The sequence below is a fragment of the Neovison vison genome, chromosome 3 (genome assembly GCF_020171115.1).
Source record: "Neovison vison isolate M4711 chromosome 3, ASM_NN_V1, whole genome shotgun sequence".
Taxonomy (NCBI): Eukaryota; Metazoa; Chordata; class Mammalia; order Carnivora; family Mustelidae; genus Neogale; species Neogale vison.
The window spans coordinates 112,365,646-112,381,904 of record NC_058093.1 but is presented as its reverse complement, the minus strand read 5'-3'; the positions used below and the strand labels follow the sequence as shown (position 1 = coordinate 112,381,904).

At 38.3% G+C, this 16,259-nt stretch overlaps 1 protein-coding gene across 7 annotated transcripts in view; it reads left to right on the top strand.

Moving 5' to 3' along the window:
* The window catches only part of WDR33 (WD repeat domain 33), a 122,630-nt gene that overhangs the window by 52,377 nt on the left and 53,994 nt on the right, over positions 1 to 16,259 (top strand). For 5 of the 7 annotated variants that reach the window (XM_044242712.1, XM_044242711.1, XM_044242713.1 and 2 more), the window contains exons 4-7: positions 349 to 453; positions 2,933 to 3,028; positions 3,219 to 3,370; positions 5,060 to 5,157. In XM_044242712.1, coding sequence (XP_044098647.1) covers positions 349 to 453; positions 2,933 to 3,028; positions 3,219 to 3,370; positions 5,060 to 5,157 — 451 coding nt within the window. Of the gene's footprint in view, positions 1 to 348; positions 454 to 2,932; positions 3,029 to 3,218; positions 3,371 to 5,059; positions 5,158 to 9,156; positions 9,187 to 14,922; positions 15,181 to 16,259 lie in introns of those variants that run through there. The other 2 variants (XM_044242715.1, XM_044242717.1) reach the window with 2 other exon arrangements.

Genomic DNA, 16,259 nt, shown 5'->3' with positions numbered 1-16,259 from the left:
TTAAAGAAATGTCCAACAGAAGATTGTACTGCCTCAGAGTCTGGAATAGGAAAGTTAATTTTAAATTTGGTTTATTGTGAACATGTTTTATTGTGTTGACCTTGAGAAGTAATTGGAGATACTGCATATTTGATTTGTTGTTTGTTTAGTAATAATGGACATTTAACTGTCCTGCATCTCAGTTTTCTTCATTTAATTAATACAGACTGATTATAATAATAGTTTTTTGAAAGTCATGTATAGTCCTGAATTTGTCTTTAAATGTTGAAATAAATATCTTGTTCTTTCCCTGGTTTATGCCCTGTGTGTAATCAGAAGCTCTCCAAATCCAATTTTCTCTTTTTGTAGCTGGTCCCACCTATAGGGATGTTGAATAATCCTATGAATGCAGTAACAACAAAATTTGTTCGAACATCAACAAATAAAGTAAAGTGTCCGGTATTTGTTGTTAGGGTAAGTATTTTTTGAAATACTTTTTTGGATATTTTTTTGAAAAATTAATCCTAAGTTAGTCTATACATATTTAACAGGACAAAATTAAATTATTTTAAGCTTATATCTGGGATAAAAATTGGTATGTTTGCTAATAATTTTATTTTGGAATAACCCACCATTTATCCGTTACATTCACATTTAGTAAGGTATTGGTTTTTGGATTGTTCTTCATGATGCAATTTCCATAGAATTCTCTGAGCAGGCCATGGATCTATATTGTAGTAGGGCTCAGGCTCACTTTTGAATAGTAGGGTGGCTTTTGCTGCTGTTCAGAAAGCAGCATCTCAAAGTTAATGAAAACTGTTTGGTGTCACTAATAAGGAAAACACCTAAAAAGACCAAAGACCAGTGGTTGACCATAATTTTTAGCTTCATAAAGGTACATAGTAGGTACTCAAGACATTAGCATGAAAAAAGACAAAAAAAAAAGATTTTATTTATTTATTTGACAGAGGGAGAGAGATCACAAGTAGGCAGAGAGGCAGGCAGAGGGAGAAATGGGCTCCCTGCTGAGCAGAACGCCCAATGCAGGGCTTGATCCCAGGACCCTGAGACCGTGACCCGAGCCGAAGGCAGAGGCTTAACCCACTGAGCCACCCAGGCGCCCCCCAAAAGTTTATTTTTTAAATAAATAGATTAGCATGGTTTAAAATTTGAAAATTAGAAGGGGTTTGCAATAAAAGGCCTTCCCATCTTCATCTCCCAGGCATCCAGTTAGTATTACCATTTGTGATAGTATAAGCATTTTCTTTGTGGTTTGCTAAGAATGTACTTGTTGGTTAGCAGTATTTCAAGTCTAGAAATGTAGGATGGAGTTAATAGATTTAAGCAAATAAAAATTGAAAAAAAATGGGACAGAGGAAAGATAATAATGGTAAACGTTGTGGCAAATGAGCAAAATAGGCAAGTCCTTGATATTAGGAAGGTACAGTAGAGAGCAGGGAGAACCAAAGGTCTGGGGAAATATTGCAATTTTAGGTCTCCCGTTTGCTTCAGAGGCCTAAAGCAGTAGAAACATTAGTAAAGAAACACTTATTTTTTTAGAACCAACCAGTATATAGTGTAATTTTGTTTACCAGGGAATTTGATTAAAAGGGTTGCTGTGCAGCTAATTTTTTATCTTCTTAGCATAATAGAGAAAATTGTTTTGAAATGTATAAAATCGGAGCATTTTGTATCATAATACAAAAGGATCAAATTGTATTTGTTATAGTTCATTTGGTAAATTTCTCATTTGGGGATCAAACTAAGGTACCAGGAGACATTTGCACACAGTGGAGACATAGTCCAAATTACAAGGTATCAAGATACCTGTTGCCTATAGTTCTGTTGCCTGTAGTATTTACTTGGTTGGGATCCATAACAGATAACAAACTAGGAAAGTAGGATTTTATTCATAATAATCAAAAATCATGTTGTGCTGGTAAGCAATAAAAAGTCAGGTTTTTCAGGATGCCTGGGTGGCTCAGTTGGTTAAGCGGCTGCCTTCGGCTCACGTCATGATCCCACTGTCCTGGGATCGAGTCCCGCATTGGGCTCCTTGCTTGGTAGGGACTCTGCTTCTCCCTCTGCCTGCCACTCTGTCTGCCTGTGCTCGCTTTCGTTTCTCTCTCTATGACAAACAAATAAATAAAATCTTAAAAAAAAAAAAAAGTCAGGTTTTCCAAATAGTCTTCATTTTACATATCTCATCCTGCTATTTTTATTACCACACTTGTATTTTTCAGCTGTGTGTGTCATAATTTTTAGTTAAATATATTTAGTTGCCCTGAAAAGTTTGATAACCTTGATGTCCTTAAATTGGTACTCAACTTTTTTCATAAAACACCAGTAACTTTTCTGCCTTAATTGGTCCAATAGCAGATATAATCCTTCTTTGAGTTGTTTTGATGATTCACCATTTTATTTATGTAACCTGCTGTGTATCCTTGGAAAATTTGGTCTTTCCATATTTTGCTTTTAAAGGTTTTTTAAAGTGTGTAGATGTGTGTAACTTAAACAGGTACTTTTAATGCATTTACTATTTTTTAAAAATGATTTATTTATTTTGAGAGAGAGAACACTTGAGGGCTGTGAAGGGAGGGGCAAAGGGAGAGGGGGAGAGAGAATCCCAAGCAGACTCCGTGCTGAACATGGATCCTGACATGGGGCTTGATCTCCCTCATGACCCTGAGATAAGGACCTGAGCCTGAAATCAAGAGTTGGATGCTTAAATGACTGTGTCATCCAGGAGTCCTACGCATTTACTATTTTTAATTTAGTTAATGAGCTAAAATACTAATACAGGTTCTTTTCTGACAAAGTACTTGCTTTTAAGTCTGAACTGTGCTTAAGTGGAAGTCAGTATTGTCTGTTGAATATTGATTATTGGATTATTTTATAAATACTTTCTGAATGTTTTAACAATTAGCTAAGATTCTTTTTTTTCCTTCCCTAGTGGACTCCAGAAGGAAGACGGTTGGTCACTGGAGCTTCTAGTGGAGAATTCACCTTGTGGAATGGACTCACGTTCAATTTTGAAACAATATTACAGGTAACAGTAATCATCAGAGGGTATCATCCTCCTGTGGTACTGTAAAGAACTAGAGAGATACAGTTACTTTACTGGCATCTTAAACTTAAAATTGGGCAAATCATTCTTGTGAGTTAATATATGCTCCTGTCAAGCCTTCTGTCATATATTCTTCTACATAATGTTTACACATGATTTAATGTTTTCACAGGCTCATGATAGCCCCGTGAGGGCCATGACTTGGTCACATAATGACATGTGGATGTTGACAGCAGACCATGGAGGATATGTGAAATATTGGCAGTCGAACATGAACAACGTCAAGATGTTCCAGGCACATAAGGAGGCGATTAGAGAGGCCAGGTTTATACACAATATACCATTTTCTGTAGTCCCTATTGTCATGGTTAAATTACTCTCTAAGTGTATTCTGGGTGCAGAGATGCATGGGCTCTGTCAGATTCTGGGATACTTTCTGCACCCTATAAACACAATATTTTTCTTTGTTTTCACACACTCACCATTTCACTGGCACTTTTCTGAAGTAGTGTTGTCCCGGTATCAGCCTTTGCAATATGTTAGAGATGTATTGTCTGCCGCATTTTGCACTGGTTTTCTCTTTTCATTTATGGTTAATAATGTGTATACGTTATTCCTTTTTACTACCTACTGTGTAAGACAAGAATCTTTCATTCCAAATAAAGAATTCAGTCTTTAATTATACAACTGAATAAAATCTAAAGCCTACAGAAAACACCTTCAGAGTTCACACAAAATACAAGAAAAAAGGCTTAAGTGAAGACCTGGTTGGCTTGGTTATGCCACGACTTCAAAAGGAAAGTATAGTAGGACTAAAAAGCTCACAAGTAACTCTGGATGTGGCAAACATTAATGGAATAATGAATGGGTTCTTCAAGCTTTGAAACTGTAAGCAAACCATTGTCAAGAAGACTCTAGGACTTCTGATTCACTGTTGAGAACATCAGTTATGAAAATGTATAAGTGGAGTTTAAAATATTTTCAGTGAGTTGTATATTTTTACATATCAGTGAGATATGTAGAGTAAAACTGGAAAAAAAAAATCTTGAAAGCAAGCCTGAAGAATTGCTGCAGCCTCAGAATAAAGCTAAGCAGCATTCTTTACGGGTGTACCGCCCATGCGTGGAAGGAGGTTGACATCTTTATAGAAACATCATTCACTGCAGTCACTTGTTTCTACTTTCAGAGTCTTAACAAAAATTGTTGGATAAACATGCTCCTGCAAAAACTGTGCTTTAGTGTCCTGCCCGTACATTGAGTTTCATAGTTGGTTCTTTGTTAGTTACAGGACTCCAAAGTTCAAGAGAGTTCTTAGAGGTAGATGAGAAACTTGGTTTTTCATGACAGGGAGGGAAAGATGGCAAAAATCCTTTGCAGTAGATTATCTCTGGCTTCAAACACAGTCTGAATGTCTCTGTGTTCAAGTTTTCCCAAAAAGGTGCAACATCCATGGAGTAGCTTGTCAGGGAGAATGTGTGAGAGTTTCCCACAGACCATTCAAATAAATGTAAAACATTGTATGTAGGGTGTTTAGCAACTAGTCTTTAAGTAGCTTGTCCAGAATTTTTTAGCTTATCGTTTCATGAAGCATCTGAGGTAGAAGCTGATGCTCATTTTTTGAGCGGTATTCCTATGTGATTTCAAAGAGTGTTTAAGGAGTAATGCAAAAGTATAATTCATTTAGTTTCTACACTAGTTCCACATTTTCTGTTGGTAAGACAGGAAATACCGTACTGTGGGGAGTGTGGGAAGCATTAGAACTAATAATACATTTGTAAAGTTCTGGACTATTGTTGAATGAAAACTAAGAAGCAACTACTCTGTAGAATTCTTCTTTCGATGAGATGCATTTGTTAGCTGACAACGTTCTCTTTAAGGGCTTCTTCACTGTTGGAGTACTTCCCTCTCCTGTTTATAACGCAGCACAGTGTTTTTATTTTTCCCTGTCTGAGAAGCACAGATAATCTGTTAAATGCTGACTTCTTTCCCCTGCTGTGTGTCTTCATGTAACAGTTTCTCACCCACGGATAATAAATTTGCTACATGCTCTGATGACGGCACTGTTAGAATCTGGGACTTTCTTCGTTGCCATGAGGAAAGAATTCTCCGAGGTACGTGTACTAACAGTACTGATTGGAATATTTAAATAGGGAAGGCATTTGTGGTTAAATCATTACAATACCACAATACCAGCTTACATCTCCATTCAGTTTTTTTACATCTACACTGTCTCTTTAAAAAAACCTGAACACTTCTGGTTCACAGTCATTTTGTAGATTTTTACTACTACTGCTGTCTTTGAGTTAGGTTATAAATTACATACAAGTATTCCTCTTCTCTTATCCTGCCACCCCCGCAAATTACTTGCTTACCTGTACTGATCCATTAGGGCCATATTCTTTTCCTGTCTTATAGCCAGCATAGCTTTCTCCAACATAGTGGCACTATAGTTTTATTTAGATAGCTCACATTCTCCTGGCAGTCTTCTTACAATATGGTTAACTGAGGTAGCAATAGCTACACTTCTCATTATTGCTGTTTCTGAAAGCAGGTGTTGTGTTTTTGTTTTTGTTTTTTAAACAGTATACCACATTTGTGTACTACATGACCCACTAGTTACTAAATTTTTTCTTGTTTGCTTTTATCAATTTCATAATTATAAACTAATGTCTATCAGTTACTCCCTCCTACAAAAGAAATCCGTATTTCTTACTTGGATTAACTTAGTTTCAGACTTAATGCATTAAGTGGAGCTGTTGAACTACTAACAGTTTATCTCTACCGTTTTTGTAAAGTCAGTGGGTGCTAGAGTTAGGGAATTAACTCTGTTTATGTATGTAATACAGCCATTGAAACAGACATTTACATTAATAAAAACATTTAATCTCATTAGTTCATTGTTAACTAGGAAGGTAGTGTTCTGAACTGCTTAATTTGAACTTGTACTGATTTAACAGAGTATATTCTACTCTATACTCTTGATTCCAGTATCCCATAAGAGTAACATCTTCCTCTCATAAATGCTGGGTAGGCAAATGGGTGCCACAGACACTGGGTGTCAAGAAATTACTATTCAGAGATTTTCCTTTCTATTCAAGAGTCTTGGTTGAATTTTAACAACATTCCAGAGCTTAATTTACAGCCTGTAGTAGTGTTGATGCTTTCTAGATAAGAAAGTAAATTCCCTTAATGATATATTTCAAGCCAGTATTTTTTTTTCTTTTAATTCATGTTTGTTCACATGTTTCTGGCTTTGCACGTTTTGTGTGGGTTCATCCACAGTGCTTTATGGTGATAGCTAGCATAAGGATATAGTACCTATCATTGAAGGAGTGTACTGTGAATATTATAATATTGTACAGTTCAGAACTAGATGGAGTCTTTAGAATCATTTAGCTGGACTTACTTTATGGATGAGAATCATGACCCAGCAGACTTAAGTGACATGTTCAAGGTAAATAAGTTCAGATTCAGGACTTAGAATCTAGCCTAATGGTACGCTAATACTGCAGCTTTTCTCACTCTTAATGGAAGTCTTAGCTGTTAAACAGACACAAGATGGATAACTTTTTCTAGGTTTTGAAAATCCCAAGAAATAAAGAGGAAACACAATAATTATACTAAAGTATCAAGACAATTATTTTTATAGTGGACTATAATAATTATGAAGTCTTAAATAAAACTACTATGCGTCTTGGATTAAATAAAAGAAAACCTATGTGGTAATATTTTTCACTTCCATGTTCCAGTGAAATATTATTCAGTTTTGGTAATGAAACAGTTTCTAGGTAGTACTTAAGAACTTTTCCTCTGAAATTTAGAGTCTATGTGTGAGATACTCTAGCTGCTAAATATTTTCAGATTTGAGTTGAGGCAAATTTGGATAAGATGAAATGGATGCTGAAGTATTATTTGTAATTCCTTTGGCTTAAAAAATAAACCAGCATCCTGCCTATGTTATTCGATAGCTGAATTTTATTTTTTATGTAGGGAGCTCTTTTTACTTTAATTTTTGCTATGGAATTTTCAAACATGTACAAAAGTATTATGAATCTCCATGTACTTCTAGGATGCATATTCTAGCTTAGCTTACTCATGATTTTTGCTCCCTTTTTTCTTAGTACCTCAATGGGTATCTGGGACCAATATGAATATATAAGCCAAGTTTTATACCACCCAAATAGTAGTTCTAATAGAAAGTCTGGTGTAGTAGATGAGTTATTAGATTCCAGTTATCCATTTCCTGTCATTCCTCATTTTTCTAAATTCTCTGAATTTTAGTGGTGATTATAAAACAGTGAAACGGTTAAAGTTTTCCTATCCTTCACTTGTGGATTCCAGTTGTCTCAAGCCTGGTCTAAAATTCTTCACATAAAATTTCAAGTAAATTTAATTGAGCTTTATACATGGAAAATTGGGTCACAAAGTCAAACAGATAAGGATAGGAGCTTCCACTATCTAAAATGTCAGTTGGGGGGCACCTGGGTGGCTCAGTGGGTTAAAGCCTCTGCTTTCGGCTCTGGTCATGATCCCAGGGTCCTGGGATTGAGCCCCGCATTGGGCTCTCTGCTCAGCAGGGAGCCTGCTTTCCTTCCTCTCTCTCTGCCTGCCTCTCTGCCTACCTGTGATCTCTGTCAAATAAATTAAAAATAAAATAAAATGTCAGTTGGTCTCTATGAAGGGATGATGTTCAGCTAGCTTACACAGACTTAAACATTGGACAGTTAACCATAGTCTTGCATAATGTTAGTGTTGTACATCAGACCAAAACTTGGGTTTAAGTATTTTTTAAAAGATTATTTATGAGAGAGAGCGAGTGAAAGAGAACAAGGAGGGGAAGCAGGAAAGTGAGAGGGAGAAGCAGGCTCCCCCTGATCAAGGGAGCCCTACTCGAGGCTTGATTCCAGGAGACTGGGATCATGACCTGAGCTGAATGCAGACTGAGCCACCCAGGCACCCCATCTTGGGTTTAAGTATTAAAATCTAAGAACATTTAATTTTAATTTTAATTTTTAATTTTTTTTTTTAAAGATTTTATTTATTTGACAGAGATCACAAGTAGGCAGAGAGGCAGGCAGAGAGAGAGAGAGGAGGAAGCACTCTCCCCGCTGAGCAGAGAGCCCGATGCGGGACTCGATCCCAGGACCCCGAGATCATGACCCGAGCCGAAGGCAGCAGCTCAACCCACTGAGCCACCCAGTATTTATTTGACAGAGACACAGTGAGAGAGGGAACAAAAGCAGGGGGAGTGGGAGAGGGAAAAGCAGGGGGAGTGGGAGAGGGAAAAGCAGGCTTACCTCTGAGCAGGGAGCCTGATGCAGGGCTTGATCCTAGGACCCTGGGATCATGACCCAAGCCGAAGGCAGGCACTTAACTGAGCCACACAGGCACCTGTGGGAAAAGCTAAGAACATTTTTAAATGAAGGTGATGTTTATGATCATGTAGTTTAGCTCTTTTTATCAAATACTTACCTTTTCTATGTCATTCCTAAAACCCAGTCTTCTATTCGTAAACATTTTTAGTTTTACAGTATTCACTACCTTAAGTGATTCTTTTTCCAATTTTTAGATAGCTTTAAGTTTTAGAAAGTTCTTTCATTGTATCAGATATCTGCTTCTGGGGACGCCTGGGTGGCGCAGTTGGTTGGACGACTGCCTTCGGCTCAGGGCGTGATCCTGGAGTCCTGGGATCGAGTCCCACATCGGGCTCCCAGCTCCATGGGGAGTCTGCTTCGCTCTCTGACCTTCTCCTCGCTCATGCTCTCTCTCACTGTCTCTCTCTCTCAAATAAATAAATAAAATCTTTAAAAAAAAAAAAAAAAGAAATCTGCTTCTGTATGACTTGTCCTACCTCAGGAACACAAAAAAATTGAGTTTATACTTTCTTCACGGCAGCCCTTTAAGTGTTTGAAGATAAGTATCATGTCTTCTTTTTTTAGTACGTTTAGTATGCTGAAGCGAGCATTCTGTCATGTCTTCTTAATGTAGACCATCAGCTGTAAGCATACAGGATCCTTGTGCATGGTGGAAGCCATAATACCATACTGTTGACTGCAGAATTTATAGTTGCTTTTTTTTTTTTTTAAAGATTTTATTTATTTATTTGACAGAGAGAAATCACAAGTAGATGGAGAGGCAGGCAGAGAGAGAGAGGGAAGCAGGCTCCCCGCCAAACAGAGAGCCCGATGCGGGACTCGATCCCAGGACCCTGAGACCATGACCCGAGCCGAAGGCAGCGGCTTAAGTGTCCTTTCTGAGATTGTTAGTGTGCTTTTTGGAAAAGGAAGTAGTTACACAAGAGAAAGTCATCAGTATTTTTTAAGGTTCAAATGAGTACAGATTTATTTTTAGGAGATTTGCTACTCAAAAGATCTTGATTGGTCCATAGGTATGAAATTGAATATACTGAAAAACTGAGAAGTATTGTGTGCTACTCATTACTAAAACATATGTAGGTCAGCATAATTTATACAGTTATCCTTTTTTCCCATTATTACTTAGAGCACTTAATCTGTGGGCTGGGAGTAGAAGAACATTTAAGAACCAGAAGTACACAAATCTAAGTGAGCTTCTAATGTACTGATATTTATTGCATTTGACTCTCAGTGAAATGGAGGCATTAAAATCCATTTATTTAATTAATGACCATATGCTCTGTGTATGCTCCCATTAGTAGAAGAATCTTTTTAAGGTACGACACCTTCCCTCATGCTTCTTAAAGTTTAGTAGGGAAGTTATTTTCACACACTGAAGATGGTGGAGAATATGGGAGAAGAGTCTTGATAGTCTTAGAAAGATAGTCTTACCTGTACAGAGTTAGAAGCAGATCACTTAAGACTAGCTGAAATGTACATGAGAAAGGTTGAAAACACAGAATCAAAAAGAAAAGTGAAGTAAACTTTAGTGAGAAGCGTAATACTCTTCAAAAGAACCCAGTTTACAGAGTTTCAGCATGCTTTCATTTTGTTTTACCTTCCTGGTTTTAACAATAGCTGATACCTTACACTTGTATGTATTAGGCATATTCTAAGAACTTTTTTTTTCTTTCACGAGAGAGCATGAGCCAGGGTGGGAGGGTCGGGGGAGGGGTAGAGGAAGAAGCAGAGAGAGGATCTTTTATTTATTTATTTGACAGATTGAGAGCATAAGTAGGTAGAACAGCAGACAGAGGGGGAGGGAGAAGTAAGGTCCCTGCTGAGCAGGGATACCAGTGTGGTACCCAGGACCCTGGGATCATGACCTTAGGCAGAGGCTTTAACCCACTGAGCCACACAGGCGCCCCTGAAGGCAGCCTCTTAACTGACTGAGCCACCCAGGTGCCCCTCAGGGAGAGAATCTTAAGCATGGAACCCAGCATGGGGCTCTGTCTCATGACCCTGAGATCATGACCTGAGTGGAAATAGAGTTGGATGCTTACCCAGCTGAGCCACCCAGGCAGCCCTCTTGTGATAACTTCATTTAATCTTCCTGGTAACCCTATGCTAAATACTGTTTGTTTGACATTTTACAAATGGGTAACCAAGATACAAAAAGTTAAGTAAACTTGCCTTAAGGTCAGGTAGCTTGTAAGAGGTGGGGCTGGGATTTGAACCCAGGTTTTTAGGGCTAGAGTTGATACTGAACCACTGTGTTAAACTGCCTCTTTTCTGTTTGAAAAGTAATATCAGCATGGGTGTAATGATGTCTTTCTGAGCTGTGATGACAGAACTATAGAGTTTTTTTGGTGAGAGGAGAAGGGTGTAGGTAGAGGGAACTGATTTAGGCACTCAAGTTCATTTTATCATTCGTCTTTAAATTTATCCATGTAGGTGGGACACCTGGGTGGCTCAGTCGGTTAAGTGTCTGCGTTCGGTTCAGGTCATGATCCCAGGGTTCTGGGATCGAGTCCTGAACCTGGGAGTGTATCCTTGCTCAGTGGGGAGCCTGCTTCTCCCTTTGCCTGCTGCTCCCTCTGGTTGTGCTCTTTCTCTTTCTCTCTGATAAATAAATAAATAACAGTCTTCTAAAAAAGCCCAAAACTGTCCATGTAGGTTATAGGAGTTCAGTGTAGGATATATTTAACAATAGAAAAATGATACTACAATGAATAGTTCAAACTAAATGGGTTATAAGATACATGCTAGTTTATGTAAATAGAACATGGGCATAAGGAGTTATACTGAGACTTACTTAGGAGGTAAGGTCTGTTTTCAGTTTTCGGATTTACCCCTCATGGAGAGGAATTGAACCCCTGAGTATGCACAACTGAAGAAAAAGAATATTTTTAGTACCTTTGGTAAGTCTCTGTGTATCCCTTCCTTATTGCATTGACTGTGGTCTTTAATAAATGAGATCAACCCCTTTGCAAAGATCTTTTGGTTCAGCAGTGTGTTTTGAACTATGTGAAGACATGTTTATGAAGTTGAGTGTTCCAGAAATCTTTGATGCTTTTTACTGAAAATAATTTTACTTATTAAAGTAGAATTGGCAAGAGACATAGTTCTTGATTAATGGACCTACTTGTACAGTGTTTACAAAACATCCTACAAGAAGATCCTGTCTGTTCTCCCTAAGAAAAGCATAGAAATACCCAGCTTCCTTTAAAATAGCCTATGTAGGAATAACTCCTTCCGCTAACATAGCATATATCAATATAAAAAGCTCTTCAAGCACATCTTACTTAATCATCCAAAGAACCATACATAAACCTATTTTACATATGGACGCTGATTTTCTGTCTGTGTTACCTTATTTTGAGGAAGAGTTTGTTTTAAGGCTCTTTTCCCTCTGCTTTCCTGAGAAGATTGGATTATGGTAGGTTTTCATATGTAAAGAATCATCTGAGTATATTATGAGAAGAAAAAGACTTACTAAGTCTTAATAACACCCTAAAGCACAGTTGAAGAAATTAGTGTGGTAGGGTTCTGAAACGTTCATTTTATACGGTACATTCACATTTTTGCAGGAATTGTTTTAGATTTTTGTATTGGGCTTTGTTCTTTCTACCTCAATATTTATTTTAAATACTGCACATAATATAGCAAAAACCTGCTGAAAATAGATTTGTAGCTTTCTTGGGATGTCAGATCTGCTCACTGCTGCTGTCATAGTGTGTTAGTTAAGAGTCAAGAGCAATTCCCAGACACACTTGTATATAAAGATGCTGGTTTTCTGACAGTTACAAATCACTGTGAATAATAATTCAGGCATTTGATTTTTAGAAAGAGTCTGCATCTTTGCAGTAATTATTCTATGATTATCTGCTTCAGTTTATTTTGAGTGAGGCCGAAATTTCCATTTGCTGATGAATTAGTTACCTGGTTATATTTTTAGAGCTTCCCAGCTAACTAGGTTTGTAGTAGTTTTTCTTTTTCCTTTAAGATTTTATTCATTTATTTGACAGAGCACAAGCAGAGGGAGCTGCAGGGGGAGGGGGACCTGCAGAGAGAGAGGCAGAAGCAGGTTCCCCGCTGAGTAGGGAGCCTAACCTGGGGCTCTGTCCCAGGACCCTGGGATCATGACCTGAGCCAAAGGCAGCTGCTTAACCACCCGAGCCACCCAGGCACCCCCTTTGGTAGTTTTTAAAGCTAAAATTCAGAGCTTTGGAAAGAGCCGTAAAATTAGATATATATGTAATATGCTTTTGGCTTTTTCATTTTTAGTTGGTAGATCCTTATGCAACTAAAGTATGGTATCATCAAAAATAGTTACTTATCAGGGCGCCTGGGTGGCTCAGTGGGTTGAACCTCTGCCTTCCGCTCAGGTCATGATCTCGGGGTACTGGGATCGAGCCCCGCATCAGGCTCTCTGCTCAGCGGCTAGCCTGCTTCCTCCTCTCTCCCTCTCTGCCTGCCTCTCTGCCTACTTGTGATCTCTGTCAAATAAATAAATGAAATCTTAAAAAAAAAAAAAATAGATTTAAAGAAAAAAAAATAGTTACTTGTCAATGAGGGCAGTTAAGTACCAAAACAAACACTTTTTTTTTTCCTTAAGTCAGTTTTTCCCCTTTACTGTATTTTTAAAATTTTTCAAGTATTTTATTTATTTGACAGATAACCAGAGCAGGAACACAAGCAGGGGGAATAGGAGAGGGAGAATCAGGCTTCTCACAGAGCAGGGAGCCTAATGTGCTTGATCCTAGGACCCTGGGATCAGGACCTGAGCCAAAGGCAGATGCTTAATGACAGTCACCCAGGCACCCCTTTCCCTTTACTTTAATGATATACTAGAAAACCATTTTATTTAAGGGGTGCATGGGTGGCTCAGTTGGGTGTCTACCTTTAGCTCGGTCATGATCTTGGGGTTCTAGGACCGAGCCCTGTGTGGGGCTCCCTGCTCAGCAGGGAGCCTGCTTCTCCCTCTCCCTCAGCCTGCTGCTTCCCCTAGTCATATTCTCTCTCTGTCAAATAAATAAATAAAATCTTAAAAAAAAATTAAGTTTAAGTCCTATCTTAGGAATTTTTAAGAAGCACCTATGGTGCTATGATCTCTTTAGTTACAGAGACCAGAAAAAGAATTTCTATTTAAAGAAAGAAATGGGGGCTCCTGGGTAGCTTAGTTAGTTAAACATCTGCCTTCTGCTCAGGTCATGATCTGGGACCCTGGGATTGAGCCCTGTGTCAGGCTCTGCTTGGAGGAGAGTCTGCTTTTCCCTCTCCCTACCACTCCCCTTGCTTGTACACACTCGCATGTGCGCGTGCTCTGTCAAATAAGTAAATAAAATCTGGGGTGCCTGGGTGGCTCAGTGACTTAAGCCAGTGCCTTTGGCTCAGGTCAGTGATCTCAGGATCCTGGGATTGAGTGGGGTGTAGGGCTCTCTGCTCAGTGGGCAGCCTGCTTCCCCCCCCCCCATTCCCGCCCCCTCTTGGCTCTCTGCCTACCTGTGATCTCTCTCTCTCTGTCAAATAAATAAATAAAATCTTTTTAAGAAAAAGTAAATAAAATAAGAAATGGTAGTTTCTAGGTGATTTATACCTTTTTTATGCATTGTTTTATAAACTAGTCTTAATTTCTCCCAAGTACACTAATCAGTTTCTCAAAGCCAATCTGTTGAACCCTCTGTTTTTTTCCCTTTGTAGATACTTTAATATAATTCTCTTTGAGAGAATGTTACCCTTATTAGGATGCTTTTAGAATATCACATGTTACTTGGATTATTAGCCCAGTGAATTGTATCTGCTTTAACTTGCTGATATTTTAAAATGTTTTATTAGTCCCTAGGGAGCACCAGGAAGGCACAGCCACCACAGGGGGCCTGTGGTGCTTTTGAATAGGGGTAGGTAGAGTTTCTCCTGCTCAGAACCATCCATCTGTAAACGGAATGCCTTTTGTAATCTTTCTGACAGTTGGCAAGCTAAACCTCCCAATCTGAGCCAAGGAAGGCTTAAGAGCTCAAAGAACAGCTCTTTCTCTTTTCTTTCTATGAAAAAGTTTCCATAATTAAATCCAAATACAATGTCTCCCTACCCCCTTTATTCTAGATCTGTATACAGTAAATTTAACCATATTTTTGTACATAATCCTTTAAATATTTGAAAATGACAGAATTTCTCTTAAGTCCCTCTTATTCAAGTTGAATACTACATTTCCCTTTACTCTTTTTCATGATTTCCTGATCCTTCACCATTCTGAGCATCTCTCATCAAGAATTAAGGTTCACCATTCTGAATATCCATTCTTACTAAATGACAGAGGGCACAACACCACATGAATTCATACTAATCCTTAAAAGCCTACATTTGTATTTATGTAAACTCATAAACCATTCTAGTAGGCTATAGAATTGAGATCAAAAACCTAAATACTAGACTTAACATTCATCTCTTTAAAATTGTACATGTTAAATTTATGTTTATTAAATTTAACATCATAGTATCTTCTTGAATCCTAACATCTAGAGAACTCCCAGTCTTGGATCACCTGTACTTTGCCAAGCATGCAATCAAGATTAATTTAAAAATGTTAAATAGGACAGAGGCCAAGTAAAGAACCTTGCAGCTCTCTCAACAGATTTGCCTTACTGGTAACAAACATCCAGTGGAAACTTATGTTGGAAATGGTCTTCAGGTCATGTAGTTAAAAAGCCATGATCCTCTGCCATGATCTTCAGACTGGTTCAAAAGATTGCCTATTATGGGGGTGCCTGGGTAGCTCAGTGGGTTAAAGCTTCTGCTTTCGGCTCAGGTCATGGTCCCAGGGTCCTGGGATTGAGCCCCATATCGGGCTCTCTGCTCAGCGTGAGCCTGCTTCCCCCTCTCTCTGCCTGCCTCTCTGCCTACTTGTGATTTCTATCTGTCAAATAAATAAATAAATCTTAAAAAAAAAAAAAAAGAGATTGCCTATTATGGTTTGGCTGTAATTTTCTTGAACACCCCTCTAGTAGTTCTTTTTAAAAAATTTTTGTTTTAGAATGACTTAACTCCAAACCACTGATTTTCAGTGGAGGCAATAATACCCTATAATGAGCATTTTGTAAAAAGTTTTCTCTGAGTGTGTACTGGTGTCTGTTTAAAAAAGCTTGATGCAGGTTGCCTGGGTGGCTCAGTCGTTAAGCGTCTGCCTTTGGCTCAGGTCATGATCTCATGGCCCGGTGATGGAACCCTGCACTGGGTTCCCTGCTCTGCGGGAATCCTGCTTCTTCCTCTTCTACTCACCTGCTTGTGTTCCCTCTCTTTCTGTGTCAATTAAAATCTTTAAAACAACAAAAAAAAGCTTTATGCATAGTGGACATTATCAGTGAAGATATAGAATATTTACAGCACTCTAAAGATCCCTTCATACCTTTTCTCCATCCAACCCTTTTATTAGGTAATTTAGACATTCAGAGGTACCTATTTTCATTAATTTCCCTTTTTCCACTGGTTTTTTTTTTTTAATTTTCTCTTTTGTTCTTTTGTGGTTTCTTTCATATTCCTTTCCCTTATGTACAGTTGTCTTAATTTCCTTGACTTGCCTCTTTTTAAAAAATTAAACATCAGGGCGCCTGGGTGGCTCAGTGGGTTGAGCCGCTGCCTTCGGCTCAGGTCATGATCCAAGCGTCCTGGGATCGAGTCCCGCATCGGACTCCCTGCTCAGCGGGGAGCTTGCTTCCCCCTCTCTCTGCCTGCTTGTGATCTCTCTTTCTGTCAAATAAATAAAATTAAAAAAAAATTAAACATCAATTTTTAAGAATTTCCCTTAGGAATTTTATTTGTTTGTTTATTTATTTATTTATTTATTTATTTATGTAAGTACG